Source organism: Oryx dammah, unplaced genomic scaffold (assembly GCF_014754425.2).
Source record: "Oryx dammah isolate SB20612 unplaced genomic scaffold, SCBI_Odam_1.1 HiC_scaffold_27, whole genome shotgun sequence".
Classification (NCBI taxonomy): Eukaryota; Metazoa; Chordata; class Mammalia; order Artiodactyla; family Bovidae; genus Oryx; species Oryx dammah.
Window position 1 is genome coordinate 24619888 of NW_024070211.1, and position 24468 is coordinate 24644355.

Below are 24468 nucleotides of genomic sequence, written 5' to 3' on the forward strand. Positions count from 1 at the left end.
CCTAAGCCCTTGTAACAAAAACGGAATAAACAAGTTTAAGTATTCTCTTCCCATCTCCTTTCCCAGAACCAGTTAACACTCTCACTCACCTGAAATAGCAGCTTCAGAAAGCACTTTAAGTACCTCGTTTTCCATTTCACTACTGTTACACAGCTCCTCCCAAGTCCCATTAAGTCCTTTCTTTCGTGCTAATTCTGTTAGTTCCTTTTGATTTGGCACAACAAATCCAATGACGTAAGAATGATAACTGAAATATATACAGGATAATTTCGTTAGGGCACTAAATGGCATACCATGTTAACTGTGGTTACTGATTACACTCAAATTTAGTAACCAACTCTACCATTTTAAAGAATACACATAAGGCATATTTGCCACACTTATTTCATGCAACAGCCAATTTTACTGTCTGATTCATAACACGTTCTGACACTCTGGCAGAATTCATTGCTAAATAAACCTTAATCTGACATTTCATGATGAATTTCAGCTATGTATATAATAACTATTATGAATCATGCTTTTAAATTAGAAAATTTATCTTTAAAAATTCACATCAATAGACTAAATAAAAATAAAAGCTAATGAAAGTAAGAAGCTGTTTTTAAAAAATTATGGCAACAAGTCAAACTAATGTAATTATATATATTTATTCTTTTGTTATCATGAGAATTTGTATTCTAGAGGAACTCTAAGCACACCCACAGAAACCAGTCCCCTGAAGAAATGACAGCATCATCAGAAGAAAGACAGTGCTGGTTAATATCACACCAGAAAATCCAGAACTGTTAGCATCACTAAAGAAAACACTTCATAACTAACAGAGGGCACAATCATTTATAAATCGATATGATAAATCTCTAAAGTGGGCTGTACCTCAAAGTCTATTTCTAAACTGGTTCTTCTAATATCAGATTTTATTTTTCATAATAAGTATTATGTTAACTGCAGCAGTAAGTCTTCTAGGCTGGCCACAAAACACTCAATCACTACCACTGGGGAACGATTGCCACATACAGTAGTGTTATGGAAAAATGTGAACAGTGTGTCAATCTGAAATTCCAACACATTTCCCAAGAGTGCATTCCTGGGATTTTAACTTTAAACTCTCCTTCCCAGCTGCCTCTGAATCATCATGGGCGAGAGACGCTATGTGTGAAGCCACAGCTTAACTTAGCTTAAGGGGGAAAGGAAGCCCTCCTTTGGGGTTCCTGGGGCCCCAGGCAGGCTGAAATTGAGAAGGGGTAGTAAGAACTGAGCAGAGGACTGTTGGCCAACCAATTTCCTTCTTTACTCCCCTCTCCTCTAGACTGGTTGCGGGAAGCCTCCTTGTGTAGAAGGACAAGCAGCTCAGAGAACCAAAGCAGCGGGAGGGTTATTTCCTTCACCTTCCTATCACATGGGACTCTGCACCAAGACGTAAAACAGCAATCAGACAGAGGATGATAGAAAGGAGCATCACAAAGCAAGAGTCAGCCAGTGGCTGTAATGAGAAGAGGAAAACGCATGAGAAGGAAGAGGTCTCGGGATAACTTTACCAAGAAGGCCAGCAGAGAAAGGAAGGGCCGACAGCATTACCAAATGTTTTAAGCAGCATAAATTCTATGCTCTTACCTGTTTGCATACGCACAAATGTTGTCTATTAGTGGGAGATTCTTTAAAGCAGCCTCCACCTTCCCAAGAGAAACATATTCTCCTGCTTGTAGTTTTACAAGGTCCTTCTTACGATCTGTGCAAAAACAGGGCCAGGAGCGGGGCACATTGGAGGGATAGTATTAACACATCTTTAATACATACAAATATTGGCCATTCCCCACAAATACTGGCCATCCCCTAAGTAATTTGCGATCAGTTAAGTTCCTTATAAGAGCTATGCTGAAATTTAAAACACATAATAAAATGAGGCCTTTATTTCTGTACCACTGAATATATTTCTTTTAAAAACTTAGCTTCTTAAGGGACCCCATCCTCAGGGCTTCAGGTATGTTCTGCTCAACAGATTATGTCCTCGGGACACATTAATACCAGAAAGGTCAAGAATATACACTCAAGTGCATGTGAAAGCTCACAGTCTATCCAAAGAGAAGCAGAATGAAAAACCACATCACTTCAGTCCGACATGGCAGTGCTAAGTGCTCAGACTCTCCAACTTGCTGATTTGGGGAGAATTCCTGCAAGTGAGGCCTGAACTGAGTCTTCAGAGAAGACTGAGCTGCAGCCAAGTGGAATGGCACTGGCAAAGAACAGAGCTGCGCCAGTTTGCACTACTGCAGCACAAAGGCAATGGGGGCACATGGGTGAGCGGGGCTACCCTCAACTGAGCCTCTGGGAGCCACTCAAAGGTTTCCAGCAAGAAAGCAGTCAGTGAGATAGGGGTTCAGTAATCATGTGGTGGCCACGAGAGGGTGCATTCAGCAGAGGCAGGCACTGCAACAGAAAGGAATTTCTTGCAACAGGGTGGCAAAAGGTGCAGACCTGACCTACAATCACAGAAACAGGGAGAGATGGACAGAATGATCTTGAGGTGTATTTTATAAGGTAAAGCAGTGGAATATGGATTAACTATGGAGAGCTGGCTACTGAGGCTTTCATCTCCTGCCAGTGTCTAGATGTCATGACTGGGATAGAAGTGCCATTAACTGAGACAAAGAACCCAAGAGGAGAAGCAGGGGAATGTATTTTTCACCTATCAGTCCTGGTACTGAGCTGCCGGGCATTCCTTAGCTCTCAATGGCAAGGGAAGCAAATGCTTCAGACAGGCAAGAGTCTTGCCCAATAACCTCTACATACACAAAAATGATAGCTTCCCGGGTAGCTCAGCTGGTAAAGAATCCACCTGCAATACAGGAGACCCCAGTTTGACTCCTAAGTTGAGAAGATCACCCAGAGGAGGGCATGGCAACCCACTCCAGTATTCTTGCCTGGAGAATTCCGATGGACAGAGGAGCCTGGTGGGCTACAGTCCATGGGGTCGCAGAGAGTTGGACATGACTGAGCAACTAAGCACAGCACACAAAAATGAATACTCCCTACTAAGAATTGGACTCTTTAAGTGTTATCTAATAGTAATTAAAAATACCACTTCTGAATAGACCTTAAGGCCTCATAACATGTCAAGCCTTATAAATTCCATACAGTCCCTCTTGTGCATTTTTACATTCCAGAGCTGATACAGAGACCATACCAACATTACAGGAAGATGAATTCTTACACGATTAAACAACTTCTCTAAATATGCAATCTCTTTTTTGAAAAGACACTACAGGAACATCTACTTAAAGGAAAACAGTATCAGCTGGCTCACCAATGATCTTCAAACAACCATCAGGGTCAAACTCCCCAATGTCTCCAGTACAGAGCCACCTCTGTCCATTTTCATCTTCAAAAAAATCAGCTTTTGTTTTCGCTTCGTTTTTGTAGTACCCCACTGTCACATTTTGGCCACCAATAAGAATCTCACCCCTGGGATGTGGTTTATCGGTATTAAAGTATCCACCTAATAAACAGAATGATTTAGAGTTAATTGAATAGTTTTATCCCTCACGCATCAGGTGAATATTTGAAACTATTTTCCATATTTGAAGCTAGTTTCCAAATAGGCTCATCTGATTTTGATCCAATTAGGGTTTTGCAAAGTAAGGCAAACACTATGAACAAAATTCATTATTAAATCTAGCTACAAATTTTCAGTTGCTTAACCATAGCACTTCTGCTTTCAAACTACTATTCCAAGAAAAAAAAATAAACTAAAAACCCCAACATCTAGTGTATAAAACAGTTACATATGTATGTACTGTGCAGGTCAGTACCTTTAAGGATTCTGTAGAGACGCTTAAATATCATACTAATTGATAAAAGTGTTAAATTGTGCATTTTGAGAATCAATCTCAGTATAAAGTCAAACTAGCACATATTTAGAGGATTTATTCCTTACAGGTAACTTCAGAATGGTTCCAAGTTTATGAAACATTTTCACTAGTTTTGCTAAAAGACAGCTGAAAAGTGACACCCAAGGCTTAGAATCTCCTTGTATAAAAGAAAAGTCCATCCAAACAAACCAGAAATAATATGCACATGTTCATAGGATCAAATATTTTAAAAATGACTAGTATTTAAATGGAATGAGCAAGAGATTTTTATGTAATTATAGTAAAAATTTCCTTCTGATAATTTTGGGTTGAAGCCCTCAGAGAAGAGAAAGAAAAAAGAAAAAAATAGGTAAAAATCTTCTGTTTCATAGAATGAATTTTGTGATTTTGTTTCTATAAAATATGATCATTTGCAATATATGGGCATTATTCATTTAATAAATCTTCAAATTTTCCCCATAATTCTTACTTGCATTTATGTAATAATAAAACAAGCAAAAAAACAATTCTTCAAAATCATCTCTGAAACAAGCAAAATAAATTCACTCATAGCTCTAGATAAAAATATTTCTATTTATAAAAGACAAAAGTAAGCACTTATGGGTGATTTTATATTCTAAAATAAGGAAGAAAATGAAGAACAATTCTAATACTATACAAATTAATGCTCTGTGGTTAAAACAGGTTATTACCTTCCTCCCAGTTCTTTAATTTGATTTCGCAGCAAACTAATGGTGCTCCCACTCTGCCGGTATTGTAGTCCCACACTAAGACGTAAACAAAAAAAAGGATTTGATTATGGTAGTTAATAAATTGCTTCTTCTTTTTTTTTTAATTACAAAGATTTATCCCAAAGCTTAGACATCCCCAGAGAATCTTTACAAGCAGAAGCAGCACACTGGTGAACCAGGCTGTGTAGCCCACACTGAGGTGTTTCATTTCTTTAATCTGAAGTGGTTATAAACAAGACATTTTACAGAAGAGTCAGAATCTCCAAGAACCATGGGTCCACATTTCCAGCACAGCAACAACTATAGCCCCTAACAGACAGGACAGGCCTGCTCGTTTCCCCAGATTCCGTACCATCACATTTTCTTATACCCACTAAGTAGCTGCTTGGTTCATGACTCTGCCTTCCCTATTTTTAAGGATGAAGGAGCACAACGGTTTACAGCTATTCCACTTTCTTACTTGACTTAACACAGCTTTGCAGGAGAAATAACCTCTCCAGTCTTCAAAGTAAGACCTCTGAAGCTCCCCTCACATCAGCTTATGCTACCATACCCTATTTAAACTCAGAGTTCAGAGGCCAGGCTGGAGGTTCAGACTGTTCACTTTCAAAGATCTGGGGCAAGACTTCACGATTATAAATTACTATTGCATTAGGTTTCAAGGACCATTCAAATATCAGAAATAAAAGTTTGATACATGATACTTTACAGATTATTTACAACATAAACCATCACTGCTTAATCGCACAACCAATGGAAACCTTAAAAATCAAAGAAAGTAAGGCTCCTTAGGAACTGAATGTGCATGTTTTTAAGAATGCTTGTGTATATTCTGTGAAACAAGACTTACAAGCAGCTTCCAAAAATATGAAAACGATAAAGAACCCAACCGAAAACTGGAAAATATGGAAGTAGTGCAGGATAAACCTGGCATAAGAATGGTACACAAAATCACTTAGGGCAAAGAAAGGAAAATGAATAAGGTTTAGTGTCTACAAATATCTAGAGAAAACAAAGGAGAAGCATAGTTTTTTCTTGGACTGGAGAACAAAGTAACTTTCCTCTATAAAAGGGCACATGGGGCACTAGACAGTCACCTAGGAACCACTTGGGTAATGGACCAGTCATCTAAACTTGTCGCCATGATAAGTTTCTGGGAATTAGATTCTCCAAACCAAAATTAGATTCTCTAGTTTCCCCCTGCACTTATTTTAACAAACCACTCACCTCAATAAACATTTCTGAATTTGACCCTTAATAAACCTAAACAACTAAACAAACACACTAGTTTTTCTACATAAAAAGAAATTTAATAACTGATACAAGATCATATATGTATACAATATAGCTAATGTTTGTTACTAAACCTTTTTTTCTAGAATGCTGCTGCTGCTAAGTGTTAAGTAGTTTTTAATACTACCTATCATAGTTTAACATGAAAAACTCCTCTAGATGAACTAGTGACATTTAGATATACCTCAAGGAGATCCAACCAGTCCATTCTAAAGGAGATCAGCCCTGGGTGTTCTTAGGAAGAAATGATGCTGAAGCTGAAACTCCAGTACTTTGGCCACCTCATGAGAAGAGTTGACTCATTGGAAAAGACTCTGATGCTGGGAGGGATTGGGGGAAGGAGGAGAAGGGGACAACAGAGGATGAGATGGCTGGATGGTGTCACCGACTCAATGGATTTGAGTTTGAGTGAACTCCAGGAGTTGGTGATAGACAGGGAGGCCTGGCGTGCTGCGATTCATGGGGTCACAAAGAGTTGGACACGACTGAGTGACTGAACTGAACTGAATACATTCTGAAAACTGATTTCAACAATCACAGTACTTGGGATTTACGGAAATATTTTAACTGATTTTCTATATACTTGCAAAAAACAACCCATACCAAAAGGGCCAGGAGTTGTACCCCAGCCTCTGTTGTAGACACCACTCTGCAGCAACACTAACCTTCTGTAATTGTTCCAGCCCCACAAGATTCAGTGAGTCCATACCCCTGACCAACAGGACAGCAAAAACAGATGTTCATGAATCGCTGTGTGGTTGCAGAAAGTGGAGCACCTCCACACAACAGAAGTCGAATATTTCCACCTAGCAAGCCTCGAACTTTCCGGAAAATAAAGCTAAAAAAAAAAATCCAATCACAGAATTTTAAAGCTGAATGGGATTTTCCAAATCATTTAGACTAATCTCCCAATTTTGATATATAGGAACACCTCGAAGATAATTTAGGGTTCCATTCCAGACCATAGCAATAGAGAGACTACAACAATAAAGCAAGTCACTTCAATTTTTGTTATCTTGGTACATAGAAAAATTATGTTTATACTATACTGTGGTTTATTAAGAGCGTAACAGTATTATGTATAAACAGCAACGCATACCTTAATTAAGAAATACTTTATTCCTAGCAAATGCTAAACATCTGATAATAGAGGGTCACCACAAACCTTCCATTCGTTTAAAAAGAAAACCACAGTTACTTGTGAAATACAATAAAGCAAAATTGAAATTGAAGTCGCTCAGTCGTGTCCGACTCTTTGCGACCCCCTGGACTGTAGCCCACCAGGCTCCTCCCTCCATGGGATTCTCCAGGAAAGAGTACTGGAGTGGGTTGCCATTTCCTTGTCCAGGGGATCTTCCCTACCCAGGGATCAAACCTGGGTCTGCTGAATTCCAGGCAGATGCTTTAACCTCTGAGCCACCAGGGAATGAGATGTTGAGATCAAGTGACTTATCCAAAGCCACAAAGCCAATTTAAGAGATTCTCTTGACCCACTATTTAAATCTAAATGTCTATCCAACTAAGTTTACTCGACCAAGAAAATGTGATTTTCTCTTAAGAACTGTAAGAAATACTAGAATTCAAAATTGCCAGGTTTAATTTTGTATAGTAACAGAAATTCTTCGCTTATGACCAGAATAATTAGTTTTATATCATTATATAATACATATTAATACTGAATAACTTTACTATATCTTCATGAAGTTTATTATTAAAAGCAAATTATTTTTTTCCTTTAGCTTATTTCATTAGAAATGTATACATATCTGTAAATAGCAATTTAGCTCTTTAGAATTTCACTAATTCAAAGTATCTGGTAAATTTAAAAAGGAAACAACTGAAATATCTAATTGAAATGCTTCTGAAAATATACTAAAGACTGCTTATTATCTTGATGAAAAGAGGGGAAGTGCTTTGTCTGTATTTTAATAACTTTGAAAAAGGCAAAGACCAAAAGGCAACCATTTAAAATATAAGTGTGTATATAAATATATCTAATATATATGTTTGTATATATAGTAGTGTTAGTCACTTAGTCGTGTCTGACTCTTTGCAACCCCATGAACTGTGGCCCGCCAGACTCCTCAGTCCATGGGATTCTCCAGGCAAGAATACTGGAGTGGATTGCCATTTCCTTCTCCAGAGGATCTCCCTGACTCAGGGATTGAACCCAGGTCTCCTGCATTGCAGGAAGATTCTTTACCATCTGAGCTACAGGAAAGTATATAAATACATATATGTGTGTGTATAAATACATATATGTATGCATATAAACATATGTGCACATGTAAATGCATATTATATGTATGTATAAATACATGTGTGTATTATATATACATATATGTGTATATATAAATATATATATATATATAGGTTTACAAAGCAGTTATGTATTTCACTGGAGAGATTAGTAAAAGGTAGGAAAAAATTATAAAGCTTTAAATGTGACACATTTGAAAACTATATTAATATCCCCATAAAAGTAATTTGAATGTCATACTGTTACTTTCTAATTTCTCAAATACTTTACAGTTAAATATACTTATTCTATTAGTGCCATGGAGGGGAGGGGTGGAATAGGTCACAAAACGTTTAATATCTGGTTGCCATTTTCTATTCATATCAAAATAAATTTAAAAGCAAAGAGAAACTACTTCTCAAAACAATTAAACTCATGTAAGCGGCCACCAAAGATATAAACACACTATTAGTACAATAAAATTTTTGGTGATAATATTTTTCAAATAACATTGAAAGCTTCTTTAATTGCTCATATTCTTATGCAAGATGGAATTTTTAGAGACCCTTAAGATAATTAATGTGAACAAATGATCAAATTATGAAGGAAAAGGAGAGCCTTTACGCACCTATCACACAGTGGAGTACTGTGCCCTTTTGAAATCTGTTCCATTTTGTAATTATAGGCCAGAATAAACAGATTGCGTTGAAAACTGCTCATTTCATTCACTTTATTCATGACATTTTTGTAGATTCGATCCATGATTTCCTAAAAATATACAAATGACTTAATACAGTCAACAATGCTCTCGGCTACCTTATTTAAAAGCTTAACATCAGATTACTATTTCCATTAATAGAGACATTTTAAAAGAGACACTCCGTCAATAATAAACTTTTAAAATAGAGCCACACTTTGTTTAAAAATGAGATTTCAGTAAAAGTAATTTTTAATAGATGTTCAGCAATAGTAAAGAAGGGGGAGATATTAAAAACCTTAGGGCAGTAATATGCCATCACTGATTCTTTACACTGCTTTGTTTATTTATCTGACTTGTGTGTGTGTGCTCAGCTGTGTCCAGCTCTTTGCAGTCCCATGAACTGCAGCCTGCCAGGCTCCTCTGTCCATGGGACTCTCCAGGCAAGAATACATGAGTGGGCTGCCATTTCCTTCTCCAGGTTATCTTACTTATTCTGAGCTAAAAACTAAACTCACTAAATAAATGAACACCTATATGAAATGGCTTTTTAAATTCTCATAATTTTATCTTATGAAGATATGAAGTACTACATTCTTGGCTTACAAAAACCATGGGGTCATTTTGCTTGCTTGTTTTGATTTTTAATGCTGCACCCAGGAAAAAAATTTCCTTGCCTGCACTGTATTTTGCTTGCTACTGCTATTACTCTGACATACACTTTACTGACTTGAAATAGGTTCTCTCCACAATTTTATACTATATTTAATATTTATATGAATTAAAAATTTAAAGAAGGATATTATTAAGGAAACTGCATACCTACTGAAACTCCAAAACTACTGATCATTTATATTTGACTTTGGAAAAACTACATAATAATGCTCAAATGTGAACATGTGGTGGGTGCAGCAGTTCAGTCGTGTCTGACTCTTTGCAACCCTTTGGTCTGTAGCCCACCAGGCTCCTCTGTTCATGGGATTCTCCAGGCAAGAATACTGGAGTGGGATGCCATTTTCCTCTCCAGGGGATCTTTCTAACCCAGGGATAAAACCAGTGTCTCCTGCGTCTCTTGCACTGGCAGGAGGATTCTTTACCCGCTGAGCCATCCAGAATATTCAGTATCCAGTTAAAATTCAAACAAAATCAGAAAGTCTTGTAAAATGTACATTAGGGGCACAGAAAATCACTATCACCCCATTTCTATTGGTCTCATTCCCAGGTCCCTCCCTATGCCTAAATTAAGAGGCAGAGTGCTTCTGCATCAGTCATCCAGTTGTGCCCAGCTCTTTGCAACCTCATGGACTGCAGCCTGCCAGGCTCTTCCATCCATGGGATTTTCCAGGCAAGAATACTGGAGTGGGTGGCCATTTCCTTCTCCAGGGGATCTTCCCAACCCAGGGATGGAATACAGGTCTCCCACATGGCAGCCAGACTCTTTACCATCTGAGCCATCACAGTGATTCTTGGGCAATTCAAAGTGGCACCAACTTCTCTGTCACTTTTTTCTGGTGTCCAGGCCAGACTCTCCCTAAGGGACTTGGGAGGTATGATTTTCTTGGGAGAAGATGATCTCCAACCTTTCCTCCTATCTCCTGCTGGGCTTCAGGTCTCTACTAACAGCAAACAGATATCACAAAACTGATTTGAGCAAGAAGCTCTTTAAGGAAAGGAGTTGATAATATCATATGGAAGCTGAAACTACTATTAAGTTGATTGCTTAAAAAACAAGATGAAAATGATAAAACATGACCGAATAAATACTTCAGAGCTCAAGGTAATACAGGTAACAAATAAGGAGTAAATCCTACATAAACTACCTTGTCAACAATGTCTTTTCCACTAGCAGTTACACTCTGGAGATGCTTTTTTTTTTTTTTTAGCACTCAATATTGATTAATGGTCAATTCTTACCGGGACAGCTGCCATCAGTGTTGGTTTCAACATGGATGTATCTCCTTTGCTTCCTTTTTTTATTTTTGAAGACTACAGAGAGAAAATAGGTTTACATAAAGTGATCATTATTTTAAAAATTCAATGAAATGCTTTAAAAATATATTACAAAATTCTGTAATTTTAATCTGTGACATGACGTGGAAGTCACTCCATTGGTCCGACTCTTTTTGCGACCCCCTGGACTACACAGTCCATGGAATCCTCCAGGCCATGACAGTGGAGTGGGTAGCCTTTTCCTTCTCCAGGGAACCTTCCTAACTCAGGGATCAAACCCAGGTCTCCCGCATTGCAGAAGGATTTTTTACCAGCTGAGCCACAAGGGAAGCCCATTTTAATCAACTCATATTCTAAATAGATCTTAAAAGGCAAGTTCTTTTGAAATGATTAACTGTTATCCTTATAGTATACTATCATACTGAATGAAAATTTTGTTAAAGATAATTATGGTTTCTTTTTTTTTTTAATTTTTGGCCATTTTTAAAAAATAAATTTATTTAATTGGAGGCTAATTACTCTACAATATTGTGTTGGTTATGGTTTCTTAGTATCTCAAATCACAGAAATTCTGTTACCTGATCTGCTAAAGTCTGTGGTGAAGAGTAGCCGATGCGGCATCCATGGGAGAGACAGACAAGCTCGGCACTTAATTCTAAGACGTGGGCCAGAGGCAAATATCCAATGTAAACATCTTTCTCCCTAGAAGAAAAGGAAGATCCAAGAGGCAACAGTCAGGTGCTGTTTCTATGAAAAGTGGCTGCAGTGGGGCAAGCTTTAAAAGGCGACGGGAGGGCCCTCTGGGCTCCACGTGTGCGTGTGTGTGGATGGCAGAGCCTGGGGTGTCAGGGGAGGAGAACTGCAATACAGCTGCTTCTGAAGCTGAGGAGGCAGACACACAAGGAGGTGGCTCCGCTCCCAGTCCTCCTGGAAGGTGCTCCCTCACTGAGCACTGCACAAGCAAAGCTCTAGAGCAGAAGAGACCAGCACTCGGAGGGTGTAAAAACATGAGGGATTCTGAAGCACAGAAGAAATCCCCCAAGGAGGGATCTGACAAGTAATGGGATATCAAAAAGGACAGTTCAAAGAGAATCCACAACTGCCTGCCAGGAATCTCAGGAAGAGATTCTTGTTCCGAAAGTTAAATTATACATTATATAATAAAATGTATATGTATACATGTGCATATTATTTCAAGAACTGCTTCCACTGTCAAAATATGAAGGGCAACTTCCTAGAAGGAACTATTTGCTCTTAATTTTTTTCCTGAAAGTTATGCATACATAAGAGATTTCTATCTGCATCTCCAAATTCAATTCCACAGTAACATGTGTGTATTTATAATTGCTACACTTAAAGGCAACAAAAATATCCAACCGCTGTACAAGATCAGTCATCACAATACTGATTCCATCTCTGGGAATGTTATCCTCACTTCCCTAAAACTCCCTCCCATCTGGCTTCCTCACTGATCTCTTTCCCATTCCCAGAGACCCACTCTCCCCCTGCTACTACCTGACTGTGTCTTAAAAGGAAAAATCAGAGACTGAATACAGAAGCTCAATAAATATATCCACTAAGTATTATCTGTTCACTGGAATTATAATACTGAGGTATAAAAATGACTAGATGGTAACAATATGAACTGATTAAAATATTTAAGACATTTAAATCAGGTCAAGTTTGCACTTTTAAAGTAAAAAGTAAATATTAACAATGATACCTTTTAAACCCTACAACTATAATTATTTTGTAATTTTAATGTCTTTTTTGAAGAAACGCTTAACTATAAACAGACTCTGAAGGACTAATTTGATCATATACTACGAAACGACATTAACATAAGTAATTAACGTAAATACCAACATACCCTAGTTCCGGAATCCTCTCCGCCATCCCAGTGATCCCAGCAATGATGTTGCTATGAGAGATCATGACCCCCTTGGGGATTCCTGTGGATCCGCTTGTGTACATGATCACTGCAATATCTGAGGGCGCTGGTTTGCTGAGGGGTTTGTTTTCTGCATTAGAGAAGACACATACTCCTGAGAAATTTACCTATATCACCAATTTTTTCATAATCATTTGTTAACTCAACAACTATTAATTGTACTCACACAAAGGTCGATAAAATAGATTAAGTCCCTACATATGAGACATAGTCTACTTGGACAGATGTACACAAATCTATAATTTATAAGAGTTATGAAGAAAAATAAAGCAAGACCAGGTGAGAAAATGTTAGGAAAAGGGGCAGGAAACGAAGGTGAAGTAACTGCCAGAACCCCATCATTCAGTCTCCAAGGTCATGCCCACGACTCTGGATTTCACACTGCGTGGAAAGCAACATCATTTTGAACAGGGGTTTGTCCGCAACAAGGATCACATTAGCTACTGTGTGGCTACCTAACTCAAAAAGGAAACAACAGAAGCAGAGAGACAAAAGGCTATGCCAGTGACTCGACTAAGAAATTAGACTAGGGTACCTAGGCATTTGCTAAAACTGTTCTCTACTTCACAGTGTGAAGCTAACATGGCTATACTCAGAATTCTTCCCCCTTTGGCACAAGCCCAGGAACAGGAGCCAACATCCCAGACAGGTGACACAGCAGAAAAACAAAGAGAAGTAGGTCATGGACAGCACCACTTCTCTGCCTGAATTACTCTTGGACTACCCTAAATGGGGCCTTCTTCAGTAAACAGGGAAAACATTGTAAACTTGTTCCCAAGTGCACCCTTGCTCTCCTGCCCATCAAGATGTATTTCTTGATAACTGTTACTACTCAAGTTCTTGCTTCCTAACCTGCCATTCACTCCTTTGTCCCATGGTGCCATTCTCCACTGCCACCACTTTCTAGAAGCTGTTCTCTGGAGAGACTCTGGCCAAGAAGCCCAATGGTGCTTTTGCAGCCCCTGTGTCACTAGGCTCCTCCAGGGCACCTCGTCCTATGAGAGACTCCCGCCTTCTGAGAGGCTCCTTCCACTCGACCCCCATGAATCACACACCACCCATCTTCTTCCTTCTTCTCCGGGCAACTCGTGGTGGCCTTTGAAGGTACCTTTCTCTATGGGTGTCACCTACTCCCTTGGCTTTAATTAAAACCTGTTCTCAGCTTCTAAATCTTTTAACTCCAAACTTAACTCCAGCATACTAGACTTGTACACACCACTGCCCACTACAAAGCTGTATTTAAATGTCCCATGTGCACCTAAATTCAACATGCACAAAATTAACCTCAGCATAACCCTGTTTCCAAGCCAAGTGAAGTATAGTCCCACCATCCTAACAGTTTTTATGAAATCCTACAAGTTTAATGACATTATTTCTAAAACTAACTTTAAACCATCTAAAAAGGAGAACAGGAAAACTGTATCATGTATAAAAGTATTTTAAATTAATTTCAAATAAATACTACTTTTAGAACATTCATAAATTAATGTTTGTATTTTTCCTTAAGTTTTTTTTTAAAGGGTAGATGATGGTATACTTAGGGTGACCCTTCTTCCCAAAGTGATGATCTAGAAAACCAGTTTATCACTTGATCTAACTTTAGAATCAGATATCTGGATCACGTCTAGAGAACACAGTCACTGCAGAACATACACAAGGAAGCAAGGAACCGCCACATACCCACGCTGGCCTTGGCTCCCAGAGCCTGCACGGCGGCCATGGTATGCACGATGACGCCCTTGGGGAACTCAGACCAGGTCGGCGGCTTTCCATCTACAGTGATGATGTGCCGCAGGCGAGGGACCAGAGAAACGATGTCCTGGAAAAACACAAGGATTCACTGCATTTTTCTCTGAACATGAGTGAATGTGTGTGCATGCTCAGTCATGTCTGACTCTGCAACCCCATGGATTACAGCCCAGCAGGCTCCTCTGTCCATGAGAATATCCCAGCAAAAATACTAGAGTAGGTTGTCATTTCCTATTCCTGGGGATCTTCCCAATCCACAGATCAAACCCACATCTCCCGCAATGGCAGGTGGAGGCTTTACCACTACGCCACCTGAGAAGCATATTCTTTATTACTCTGTATTAACGAGCTTGGCAAATAATCCAGGGCACAAGAAAAGTAGTTTACCATGTTTCAAATTGTTAATTTCTTGCCTCAAAAAAGCAAGGGTGAAGTGCACTGGCATGACTACCCCTTTTTTCAGATGGACAACTATTGGTTTGGAATATATGTTGCTGTTTTACAACATTAGATTTACTGTGTATACCTGTTCTTGTGGTATAATTAATCAATAAAATTAATTATTTGCAAAAATGGGCTTATAAACACTGCCTGAACTACAGGGTAGCCAAATGTTCCCCATGCTTTAAGAAGCAAATAAAGATATGGGGAGAGAGGAAGGGAATGCTCTTATAAGCTTGTTTAAAAAAAAAAAAAAAAGAGTCAGATATTATTGTTTTCATAGAGAGTTCAGAGACTAAAATTTCTTTCTCCCATAGTTTCATAAAGTCATTAACTTCCCTTTAAAAAGTTCTGAAACTTGTACTCAATGTTTCAGAATAAGTGAATTACTAGTTTAAAAATAACCCTTAAAATTAAAAATTTATTGAAAATAGATGAGCACAAGATAGAAAACCTATAACCCCTTCACCTTCCACACGGATTTGGAGCTCTATGTGCAACTTAAACACAAATATATATGAAATCTACTTTTTCTTTTCTAAAGGAGACTAAATTATGATATTCCCCAACATTTATAGAGATTTTAAAGATCATAAAAGAATTAAGTTTAACAATGAACTCATGATACTGAAAATTCTAAAGTACGGGACAGTTATTAGAAAACTAGTTCTCACCTTCAACTTTGTCTGCAAGAGTTCTTTACTAGTAATGATGTTGGTCACCTCTGTTTCATTTAATCCATGAACAATTGCTGGACCACCTAAAGTAGCATACAGCGTAACAACTACAGGGAAAAGAAAGGGCAAGTCAAATACTTGGACATTTCATAGACGTACGAAGTGCAATTAAATAAAGCCTCTGACCACTGACGGAACATCTAAACCCTAAAATGTTAGATCCATAATTTGTGATCTAATTGTGCTGTGTTATTCTAAATTATTTTAATATATTAACATGACGCCTACTCACTCTTCTATAATTCCCCCACAAAATTTCAACGTTTTAAAATTTTGTTTTCTTTCACCTACAGATGCTACTCTGGAACTGTAATGTTGAAAGGAATTATATTTGACTTCTAAAATGTCAAAGTCATGGATGTTAACTATTTGATATTAAAATATAAAAAATATACCAATAAAATAACACACTGAATGTCATATTTAAGATATTATTTCTTTAAAAAAATAGCACTAATGAGTGGTAATACTACTTATTCTAAAGTAGAAAAATTTTAAGAAAAACAGTCTTAGAAATGTCAAAATTAAATAATAATGAGGAGGAGGAGGACTTCTATACGCTTTCCACCTAACTCAAAAGAATTAAACAAAGTCACTTTAAGAGATAACTAAAGCTTCTTAAAAGAAACACACTGTAAACCCAAACCTGTGAAAACAAAAAGGTATACCAGTTTAAAAACAAAATACAGTGGAGGCATTTATAACAAGAAACTTGATGATAAAAATTATCTTTTCTATTTCATCTGAAGTATAAAACAATGTCCATGTTTAATACCACAATTGACACCATAACCTCAGAACGAAACTTCTTAGACTACCTCACAGGCATCACAACTTCCACAAGTTGTGTTATAGTTATACAACATAAAAATTCCCTATCGTTTAACTAGCAGCTAGGTTTGAGTATTGGAAGTGCTTTAGAGGCCAGCTGTCAACTGTAGAAATGGCCTAACAAGATGACACTAACTTTAAAGGACAATTCTGAGAAGGGATAGCAGAGCAATGACCCCAGGTATAGATTTAGTTCCCCAGACCCAGAAAGTTCCCTCAGAATAGGTTCAAGTCCTCTTACTACGTGGGTAATTTGTTCCACAACTGGTTCCTTTTCCAAAACAGACCAGTATGTCTTAAGTTGTAACAAAGGTGAAAATTAACATCAGAATTTTATCTCAGGAGGAAATACTTATCATAAATAGTATCATCTCTCCCACAACACTAGGTCCATGCTTGGAGAAGGTAAGGAAGCCCACGTACGCTGAAAATTATACATGAAGCAGGCCTGTGCAGCGACCATCCACTCAGCCCTGGTTTCACAGAAAATGGCGATGTTGGTCTTCGGCTTCTGACCCAGCATCTGTAAGCCGTTTCCAAAATTAAAGGCTCTCACAAAGACATCTTCGTAGGAAAGCCAATTATAGCTTCCAAGAATAACCTGATAAAACAAACAAAAAAACACACACAAAGAGCTTTCAATCATCAAAGTATTAATCTCCAGAAGGATGCTGGGATATGTTCCAAATTTCAACAGAAAGTTATGTCTGTATATAAACTATTTTGTTCTAACAAAGCTAGAAAGCAAGTTTCAAGGGAAAATTCTATTTTGAAAATTAGCTATTTTGTGGTATCTTCTATGACAATGCAAATTTTCTGCTAAATTTTTATCATTCAGGCAATTGTTTTTCTTTTAAAAATAAGTTCTACTACTTAAGAATTATTGGATTTCAATATCAGATAGTACAGTATGATTCACAACAGACACTACTGGCCAGACCCAAGCTAACAGAAATGTTTATGGCCATTCAATTTGAACTGCTGTAACTAATTCTGGATACACAAAGTATTGACAGACAAGTCTCCACTGATACAGCCAGGTAGGGTGTAGCTATACTAGTCACTGAAGCCCCTCTGGAGAATACTCACTGGCTCGGCAGGGCTTTCATCATCTCCTTTGTGCAGGTAACATCAAGTCTTACCTTAGTAGCAATCCCCTTTCAAGTGTCTTTAGGAATTTTCTCCAACTTAGATCAAACCATAAATCCTTAATTTTACACAGATTAGACAGAAAGCTACTCTTGCTGCAAAAATACATGGACAGTTCCCAAACATGCCTGTGTCATTAACATATGTCTCACACACCTTAAAACCATCTAACCATATTCATTTTCAAAAATGCATTTCAATAATAGAAATAAGCAGGTTGGATGAATATAAAAATGGAAAAACAGTTGAATACTGCCCTCTAGTGTCCAATTCCAAGTTGGACTTCAGAAATAAATTCTTTGATGGATAAGGGGCTTCCCAAGTGGCTCAGCTGGTAAAGAATTTGCCTGCAATGTGGCAGACCCGTGTTTGATCCGCGGGTTGGGAAGATCCCCTGGAGAAGGGAAAGGCTAACCACTCCAGTATTCTGGCCTAGAGAATTCCATGGACTGTACAGTTCATGGCAGAAAAACATCTACTTCTGCTTTGACTATGCCAAAGCCTTTGACTGTGTGGATCACAACCAACTAGAAAATTCATCAAGAGATAGGAATACCAGACCACCTGACCTGCCGCTTGAGAAATCTGTACACAGGTCAAGAAGCAACAGTTAAAACTGGACATGGAACAACAGACTGGTTCCAAACTGGGAAAGGAGTACATCAAGGCTATATATTGTCACTCTGCTTATTTAACTTATATTCACAGCACATCATGAGAAATGCTGGACTGGATGAAGCACAAGTGGGAATCAAGATTGCCGGGAGAAATATCAATAACCTCAGATATGCAGATGACACCTCCGTTATGGTAGAAAGTGAAGAAAAACTAAAGAGCCTCTTGATGAAAGTGAAAGAGGAGAGTGAAAAAGTTGGCTTAAAACTCAACATTCAGAAAACAAAGATCATGGCAACTAGTCCTATTACTTCATGGCAAATAGATAGGGAAACAATGGAAACAGTGAGAGACTGTTTTGGGGGGCTCCAAAATCACTGCAGATGGTGACTGCAGCCATGAAATTAATTAAAAGACACTTGCTCCTTGGAAGAAAAGCTATGACCAACCTAGACACCATATTAAAAAGCAGAGACATTACTTTACCAACAAAGGTCCGTCTAGACAAAGCTATGGTTTTTCAGTAGTCATGTATGGATGTGAGAGTTGGACTATAAAGAAAGCTGAGTGCCAAAGAACTGATGCTTTTGAACTGTGGTATTGGAGAAGACCCTTGAGAGTCCCTTGGACTGCAAAGAGATCCAACCAGTTCATCCTAAAGGAAATCAGTCCTGAATGTTCATTGGAAGGACTGATGCTGAAGCTGAAACTCCCAGTACTTTGGCGACCTGATGCGAAGAACTACTCACTGGAAGAGACCCACATGCTGGGAAAGATCAAGGGCAGGAGAAGGGGATGACAGAGGATGAGATAATTGGATGGCATCACTGATGTGATGGACCTGAGTCTGAGTAGGCTCTGGCAGTTAGCGATGGACAGGGAAGCCTTGCGTGCTGTAGTCCATGGGGTCGCAATGAGTCAGACACAACTGAGCGACTGAACTGAACTTGATGGTTAAGGCAACTGAAATTAAGATACTTGTTTAACTTTAGTAGTCCCAAACTCTCACTGCACCCTCCCCCCACGAAATGCTCAGCACAAGGAGCTCCAATGACTTCAAAAGGAGCTCTGTGGGGGTGAGAAAGCAGATGAGAATCCAGCCAAAATGTGTAGGAACTGAATTATAATTTTTAAGAATTTCACACTCCAAAGATAAGCCTATGAGCTACCTCCTAGGTTCTAGAATCTAAATAAGTTTCATAAGTTTCAGAGAATATATGTGCTCTGAAAAAGCACTAGATATATGACCGAAATATATAAACTCAAAAGATGCTGCAAAGAAATCAAGGTAAGAGTTTAATTCAAGTGTAAGGGAATTCTGAATTTAATTCTTTAAACCACTGAATTTTCTAGGAGTGATCTTTCCCGTAAAGATTATATTTAGGGGACTCTCCCTACACCGTAATTTTATCTAATTTCTGCTAGAAAAGGCTTCTGATCCTGACTTGGTCCCTATGGTTAGTCCAACCTGGAGATTAAATTATTCTATTCCCTGCCTATACTGTTAAGAACTGCTGAAGAATACCAAACTTTTTAAATCCAGGATCACAGACCTCACCATCCAGTAATCCTACTGCATTTCCCTGGCATATTCATTTTCTCACCCTATCTGAAACCTCTGTACTCAAATGTCCTCCACTCTTTCTCTCTCCCTTCTCCATTTCCACCTGATGACACTATCTCACACTCCACTGAGAAATTAGAAACTAAACAGAAACTCCCTTGCTTTCCTACCACCAAGTTCAATACCATACATGTACACACACAGTCTGCAGTCCCCAGGGTATGAGAGTGGCTGAAGTGTCCCTGAAGGTAATCCAACTCACTAGGACTCTGAAGAGCTTCCTAAATTGCCATCTCTAGTCCTGACTCGTACTTGGATATCCAAGCTACTTTTTCACTTGAATATTCAACTAAGGATGACTTTAACTGATACTCCCCTCAAAACAGTCACTTCCTCCATCTTACCCTGTCATCCTAGCCCATCTCTCCTGAACTAATGAATGCTGAGTGGCCAACTTCCACTCATTCCTCTTTATCCCCTTCTCCCTATAGTAGTGAGTTTTTAAAAACCTAAGTCCACGTACTGCCCTGCAAGTGTTCTGCCTCTCCAGTAGGAATGGAATCAGAACACCACAGTCTGCCTTACAAAGTCCTAAGGGCCCCCGACTTTGGCAGTGTCTCTGGGCCTGTCTCAAACCCTCTGTTGTCCTGACTCACTGCCTATAAATACAACTTTGTCCTTTCTGTTCTTCAAACAGGCAGCGCGGGAACCGGGATGAGGCAAGACAGGTGCTTAGGACACAAAATGTAAGGAGGCACTCAGTCTCCGGTCTGAGTGCCATTATGAGCTCTGCACCCGCTTGCTTCACCCAGCTGGGTTCATTCCTACTTCAGAGCCACTGCGCCATCCTGTCCCACTGCAGAGAGGGTTCCTATCAGATCTTCACAACGCTAGGAGTCCTTCAGGCCTCCACTAGGCCATCACTGACTCGGAGAGGCTACCCCTGATCTCCAATCAGCTTTATTTCTTTACAATTAAATCTGTTACCTTCTTACTTATCATCTCTCTTCCTCCCATATAAACGTAGGATCCGGAGAAGAGTAACCTGTGTGTCTTGCTCAGTATTGTCTTCCAGTGCCGAGGCTACTATCAGCACATACCGGGCACCCAGCAATTATTTGCTAAATGTGTGGAAAGAACTGGTGCAACTGAACAACTTCAGTTCACTCTGGGCCTTGGAGTCTTCCACCTCTCCTCCAGAAGACTCATTTTCTAAAAGATTTCTTTTTTAAAAAGTCTATATGCACCTGATCATTTAACTTCCACGGCTTCTTTTGTTCTGATCATCCTTCAATCGTATACGTCCTGTACTCCCACCTCAAATATTCTTTTCTGTGACCCATAAGACAGAAACATGTCTGACTGTCCTGAGTCAGGAAAATACACAACTAGTGTACCATGGAGTCTGAGCAGTTTCTTCATCTGTAAACCTACTCGAGGGCTAAAGGATGCCTCCAGTCACTTTGCTCTCTCACAGTTGATTGGCTGTATTCTTACTCTGTGACAGGTGTGACATACACACAAGTAAACATCAGTGCTATCACTCAAACTGTTGCTGCCAGAGCCACAGGACTCAGGAATTTACTTTTGTTCAGGAACCTATAAAATTAGATGCCTGGATTATGCTGATGAGGAAGGCCTCTTATCTCAAAAGAGGACTATAAAAATAAAATGGAGATAAGATACAGAACATGCTATAAAACAAAATCACAGAATACTTAACCAGTCAGGGCCCTGGAGAATGAGACAGTCTATAAAAATTAACTTTTCAGGTAGCTGAGTTTAATCTTTATCAGCATTAAAACTTTTACTTTAACCATGCAGAATAGAGGTATTTCAAAAGTATATACTTCCTACCTTCGACTAAGTTTACATTTCTCTCTGCAAATGAGCATCATTCTAAAGAAATTATTGTGAGGGAGCCAGAGAGAGTGAAAATATTCAGTAGATCTGGACAATTGGTGATAACCATGATGATAAGAAGGCAGCTAACCTCAACTAATGTTTACTATGTGCTAAGCATACTGCAAGTAACACTCACAGGAATTCTAAGATAGTTACTATTATTATCCCTATTTTACAGATGGGAATATTGAAGCATCAAGGGAATAAACATAATTTGCTCAAATCGCACAGCTATTAAGTGACAGACTAGAATACGAATCCAGGCAGACTCACTCCAGAGTCTAAGCACCAAACCACACACTCCAGTTGCACTACGAAAAGGAGCTGGGGTGTTATTGAGCAGGCGAGGAAGGCAGCCTGACTAACAAGTGTAAAAGGTCTGTGTTTGAATGGACTGAGTTAATAGTAGAGGCCAGAGTGGAAGCAGAAGACTTGCTTAAAAGAAAGGAGGGGGCGGGGGGGAGTGGAAAGAGCAGTGAGCAGGGAAATGAGAAAAGAATCAGACTCCTGGGTTTCACCTGGAGCCACCTGGTACACAGGAGAGCCTTTAATAAATGGCAATGACAGGGTGAGGAGCTAGTGTGGAAAGGAAAATCAAGACTTCTGGCTGGGGAGAGTAACCACAAATTCTGACCAAAAGATCAGCCATTATTTTTTATATAAATCAAGCATGTAAATATCCTAATAAATCAAAAATAGAAGTCATACATGTGCAAACAGGATAAAAATGTGACTCAAGAATGAAATAACACAAAAGCAGGCACTAAGAGGAAAAAAAGCTAAGTCAACTCCTAAGAACAGAAACAAGTATTTCTAGTATCTTTTTTGAACAATTCAGAAGAAGTAACACAGTGAAACTTCTCTTTCTAAGCACTATGACTGCATAATTCCTTCTATTTTCTTCTAAGGTATGTAACACATATAGGGAAAAAATGTAAAGTGTCTCTGGTAGTTAGATCACTAAATGTTTAAGCTGGGTTCATGTTTTCTGTTTCACTGTAAAAAAAAAAAAATTTAATCTTTGCAACTCTGTTCTATTACAAGTGCATGTATTTCAAAACTGTTCCAGAAAATCATCACTTCATTGTTAATTAATTTCAAAAAACATCAGTACAAGCACTTGCTTCAAGGAAGTCTGAAATCAGGAGCTACCAACACTGGTTCCACATGTTTCACTCGGCCACAGTTTTATAAAACCGTATTGAGACTCAGAATCTGACAGCACAACAGTCCTGGACAAGCTTGCTGGGCCTCAAGAACACAGCAGCCTCTGCTTCTCTGCCTTCTGTTCTTCTACTCATCCCCCCAGAGACCTGTCTTGGTGAAGCTGACAGTATCAGCTTGCCCACACTATTATAATATGCCCACACTATCATGGGCAAAACTATAGCAGAAGCATCACCACCACCATTTCTTCCACTTACCTTCCCTTGGGAGCTCAAAACAAATGGGTAAGATAAAATGGAAACCAAGCTTCAGAGTTCATAGATTTGAAATGAAGGTTTCAGTATCTTTGTTTCAACCATGCCAGATAGTCTAGTGTTAATCCCCAAAGCTCAGTCTCCCAAAATAGAGAGACAACTTTTGGATATTGCTCATCATTAGCCTTCTTTTCCAACATAAGATTATCTTCAAATATGGAAACCATTAAATGATGATACACTTCAGCAAAAATACTTCCCACTCTCAGTAAGAACTCTGATCAAAGGCCACACTGCCTAAGCAACTCTACTCTTCCACTGAAGGGCAGGCTGTGAAAGGTCCCCTTCCCACTATTCTTTCATAGCCAGCTCTGCTACAGCTGCAAGACAATGGCTGTTAAATAAGAAACCAAGGGGTGGGGGAGCCTAGTTTAAGACACAGGGGAAATACCCCTGTCCAGTGTGCAGACCAAGCCCACAGTTGCAATGCAGACCAACAGAAACTGGAGTCTTGGCTAACCCGCGGTATAGCATACATTCTTGAGAAAGGTAACAGAAAATATTTGCTTCGTTTATGATACACAAAACCTACTTTCCCAATGGGACTTCCCTGGTGGTTCAGACAGTAAAAGCGTCTGTCTACAATGCAGGAGAACCGGGTTCGATCCCTGGGTCAGGAAGATCCTCTGGAGAAGGAAATGGCAATCCACTCCAGTACTACTGCCTGGAAAATCCCATGGACAGAGGAGCTTGGTAAGCTACAGTCCATGGGGCCACAAAGAATTGGACACAACTAAGCTACTTCACTTTCACTTTCCCAATGAGCCTAATTTCAAATAAGAAGAAATATTCTGTATTTTTTATATCAAAGTTTATATAAAGGCTTTTGGAAAAAGTCTGATGAATCACATGCAAATTCAATGGCAAATGTCAGTGTTAGGCAGACCCTCTGACAGTGACGTAGTAGAGACAGAAAAGACTGTTAACTGAAAACAGTTTTTCTTGACTTCTCTTTTACTGGAGTTCAAATATTTCTCTGTTGAATAAACAATGAATACAAACGCACCAGGAGGGAGGAAAAGAACCACGTAACACTCACACATACATACAAACACACATACAAAAACATGCGGAGGGCATAACAACTTTGCTTGTGACCACTGGGTTATCCGGCCACATTTAAGGAACAACTATGATAGCTCCAGGAGTTTGTCCTAATTATACAGATACTTGAATTAAGAAGAATTTCATATTCACCATATTTTTCTCCTTTTCAAATACTTGGGAACTAGTTTGCTGCTGTGAATGATGAATGATTGAAAGATA

The 24468-nt window shown here is 38.9% G+C and overlaps 1 protein-coding gene across 1 annotated transcript in view; it reads right to left on the reverse strand.

The window, feature by feature from the left end:
- The window catches only part of ACSL3 (acyl-CoA synthetase long chain family member 3), a 79326-nt gene that overhangs the window by 6148 nt on the left and 48710 nt on the right, over nucleotides 1-24468 (reverse strand). The window contains exons 3-14 of the mRNA XM_040228485.1: nucleotides 16912-17089; nucleotides 15595-15704; nucleotides 14411-14549; nucleotides 12650-12800; nucleotides 11358-11481; nucleotides 10744-10815; nucleotides 8761-8900; nucleotides 6559-6731; nucleotides 4562-4636; nucleotides 3305-3496; nucleotides 1615-1729; nucleotides 90-247 (exon numbers count right to left, since the gene is read on the reverse strand). Coding sequence (XP_040084419.1) covers nucleotides 90-247; nucleotides 1615-1729; nucleotides 3305-3496; nucleotides 4562-4636; nucleotides 6559-6731; nucleotides 8761-8900; nucleotides 10744-10815; nucleotides 11358-11481; nucleotides 12650-12800; nucleotides 14411-14549; nucleotides 15595-15704; nucleotides 16912-17089 — 1627 coding nt within the window. The remainder of the gene's footprint in view (nucleotides 1-89; nucleotides 248-1614; nucleotides 1730-3304; nucleotides 3497-4561; nucleotides 4637-6558; nucleotides 6732-8760; nucleotides 8901-10743; nucleotides 10816-11357; nucleotides 11482-12649; nucleotides 12801-14410; nucleotides 14550-15594; nucleotides 15705-16911; nucleotides 17090-24468) is intronic.